Here is a 3525-nt window from a genome sequence, read left to right as displayed (position 1 = left end):
TCAGTTCCAACTGTCAGATAGATGTCGGCATTGCCAACTAAAAGAAGTAATCGGCTCCATGAGTCAGAAAAGTGTCGGAATAAGCACGGTACAGCCGACTAGACCGTAAACCGACTATTTGACGTTAAACCGACTGTTATGCGGAAGGCTTGTGCTACTGGGGAGGTAGTGGAAGTCTGCTAAGCGCGTCGGCGTTTCCGTTGAGTAAGCCTTTACGAAATGTGACATCATAATTGTAAGCTGATAATATCAGGGCCCAACGCTGTATGCGGACGGCAGCCATAGGTGGAATTTGTTTTCCCGCTCCCAGCAATGTTACTAACGGTTGATGGTCTATGAGGAGTTGGAATTTCTTACCCTAGAGGTAATCGCGAAATTGTGTTACTCCAAAAACGATTCCTAATGCTTCTTTTTCCAATTGCGAGTAATTTCGCTTTGCGCTAGTGAGACTGCGGGAGGCGAATGCAATAGGTTGTTCAATGCCACCTTCTTTAGCATGGGAGATCACGGCGCCAAGTCCTACCGGCGAAGCATTCGTAGCGAGGTGAACTTGCTTGTTGATGTCGTAGTGGACGAGTAAGCTTGATTCCTTGATGGAAGTTTTAGCGTCCGCAAAAGCTCGGCGCTGAGGTGTCAACCAAAACCATTTTACACTCTTATGTAAAAGCCCGTGTAGAGGTGCCAATTTTGTCGCGTTATTTGGGAGAAAACGAGTATAATAGTTTAGCAATACCAAGAATGAGCGTAACTGCTCAACATTTGTGGGCTCTAATGCCTCCATAATAGCTGTCATCTTCGATTCTTGGGGGTGCAGGCCCTCTGCGTCGAGGTGATGTCCCAAGAAATCGACCTGGCTCTGCATAAATTTACATTTGGCTAGTTTCAATTTCAATCCGTTTATTCTCAGGGTTGTGATAACGTCGTTCAGGCATTGGAGGTGAGCTTTTTGCGTGCTTCCCCCCCAGTAAGATATCGTCCTGGAAAGGAGAGACATTTGAATGCTCTCTTAGAAGTGTTTCCATATGACGTTGGAAGAGTGCTGACGACGACGAAATTCCCTGGGGCAATCGTTTATATTTAACAGACCCTTTGATGTGTTGATAACTGTGAATGCTTGTGACGATTCGTCCAATTGTAACTGGTTATATGCGTCTTTCAAGTCAAGCCTGGTGAAATATTTGCAACCAGCCAGTTTCGAGAAAATTTCTTCGGCCCGTGGAAGTGGATATATTTCCGTGTCCAGATTGGGATTGACTGTGGCCTTGAAAACCCCGCAAATTCTTATGGAGGGTTTCTTTTCTTCCGTTTCCGTACCCCTGCCTCCTGGTTGGGTCTTTTTAACAGGCACGATGGGCGAGGCATAGTCGGACAACGAGACCGGTTCGAGTATATCATCATCGACCATTCGCTGTAGCTCTTCCTCCACAGCTGCCTTCATAGCGTAGGGGACCGTTCTCGCTTTGCAGTATTTCGGAATGGAATTTTCCTTTAAGTGTAAATGGACCTTGACGTTTTTCAATTTTCCCAAGCCCGGTTTAAATAGGTCGGCGTGCCTATCCAGAATCTTCTGAAGTTGGGAGGTGTGCCCTTCCTCTTCGAGCGCAACAAGATTGCCTACTTTTGATGGGTTATAGATGGATGGTAGAATATTCAAGGATGAGTAAAGCCATGTCCGTCCACATAGGTTAGGTCCTGGTCCATTTACTATAAGGACTGGAAGAATGGTGTTCCTATCCTTATACTGGACTGTTAGCATGGCTTGACCTTCTATCTCGATTGTGAGTCCCGTATAAGCTTTTAATGGGGCAGTCTTGAAGGGTGATATCTCTGGTTTATACTCCAGTTGGTCAAACCACGAACGTGTGATCATAGAGTGACCCGAGCCGTTATCCAGGTCGAAAGGTATACTGGTGTCGTTTACCGTTAAGTTGACTATTTCCGAAGGTGGGACGTAGTAGTCTCCCCGTGTGAAAGTGTTGTCCTCGGTATCGGAAGTTTCTTCAATACTGTAAACTGGATAGTCATACTCCGCGAGGATTGGTGTGTCCTGGATATGATTATTTGATTTTGCAAAAGTCCTGTGGCGTACCTTGGACGTGTTTTGAGGATTTGGTGCGGCTGTTCCCATACACGCAGCCAACAAGTGCCCCTTCTTCTTACATTTATGGCAGATACTCTCAATGTAAGGGCTGTCCTTAGGTAGATGACTGTGTTTGGAGCATCTGATGCATTTTTGATGAGGAGTATTGGACTGAGCTGGCTGTGCCCGTTGGCCTGGAGCATCATTCTTCATGTTTGATGTGTTTGGGCGATTACCATATTTTGGTTTATTGTAACCTTGCGATCCATGGTGCCCAATAGCGTTGATGCCGTCATTGGTTGTTCCATTCGGGATCTGGCCAGTCTGTCTTTTCACCTCATGAGTGTTTCTGGACGCTGTTTCCATTCCCTGAATCGCTTTCAATACATCAGCGAGACTGACGTTCTCGTCTTTTTCACATTCTTCGAATATTTTGCCTTGCATTTGTATATCGTTGATGCCTATGACTAATTGCTCTAGTAACCGCTCGTTTAGCTGCGCTCCCCCAAATTTGCAATGTCTCGTGAGTCTTCGTAAATCAGCCATGTAGGTAGCGATCGATTCGTTTGCGTTTCGTTGTCTGTTTGCGAAGGTAAATCTTTCCACGTACTTGAAGGGGTTGAAATGTTTATCCAGTTTGTCCACCAAGTTATCGTAAGAAATCGTCTTGATATCTTCCGGGAGGTACAAGTTTGTTAAAAGAGCAAGTTCCTCGGATCCCAAAATGGTAAATAAATAAGGAGCTTTCCGATCAGCCTTCACTTCGTTTACTAAAGCTAGTGGTCCACTAGGCCTTATGTCATCGTAACGTAGACGTATCGTAACTCTCTCGAAAAACACCGGGTTTCTCCGTTTTCTTCACGTTTTGAAAAATGCGCGCCCACTATTTTTGGCTTTACGTCATTACTTGATTCGTGAATAACCGAGATTCCGAGAAGACGAAAAATATCTGCTCTGTCGTCTGCTAATTCGTCAAAAATGTCTCTCAAGTGTAAACGCCGTATATTTAGTCTCCTACTTTTATATAAAATATATAAAGGGCAAAGACGACACCATAAATATTGGATTCAACCTATGCTCCAAAATCGATATAAAAGGGGTTGTTATCAAATTTTGGTTCAAGAACTAAAACTAGGAGATGAGGTGAATTTTTCCATGTATTTTCGAATGTCAAAGGCCCACTTCTTCATACTTCTATCCAACATAAACTCTTCTATTAAGAAACAAAACACCACCTTCAGAGAAGCTATTAGCCCAGAAGAAAGACTCGCTGTCACTTTAAGGTAATTAACTTAATTGTTACTCTCAAATGTTTCCGATATTTAACATAAGAATCATATTCCACATGAATTAAATCGCTCGAAAAGATATTTAGCCAGTGGGGAAAGCATAAGATCATTGTTTTTCCAATACCGCTTGGGGCACAGCACTATTCGTAAAATTGT

General features: G+C 43.8%; 1 protein-coding gene across 1 annotated transcript; it reads right to left on the bottom strand.

Moving 5' to 3' along the window:
* Nucleotides 1-1006: 1006 nt before the first annotated feature.
* LOC149592350 (uncharacterized) lies at nt 1007-2984 on the bottom strand. Its single transcript, XM_089861674.1, has 2 exons — nt 2980-2984; nt 1007-2936 (listed from the first exon to the last, which is right to left on the bottom strand). Exons 1-2 carry the CDS (start codon nt 2982-2984, stop codon nt 1007-1009), a joined length of 1935 nt encoding a protein of 644 aa, XP_089717800.1.
* Between the last annotated feature and the right edge of the window lie 541 nt (nt 2985-3525).

Source organism: Phalangium opilio, unplaced genomic scaffold (assembly GCF_054372755.1).
Source record: "Phalangium opilio isolate 3A_F unplaced genomic scaffold, DU_Popi_V2 ptg000487l_1, whole genome shotgun sequence".
Lineage (NCBI taxonomy): Eukaryota > Metazoa > Arthropoda > Arachnida > Opiliones > Phalangiidae > Phalangium > Phalangium opilio.
This window is presented reverse-complemented; position numbering and strand designations above follow the sequence as displayed.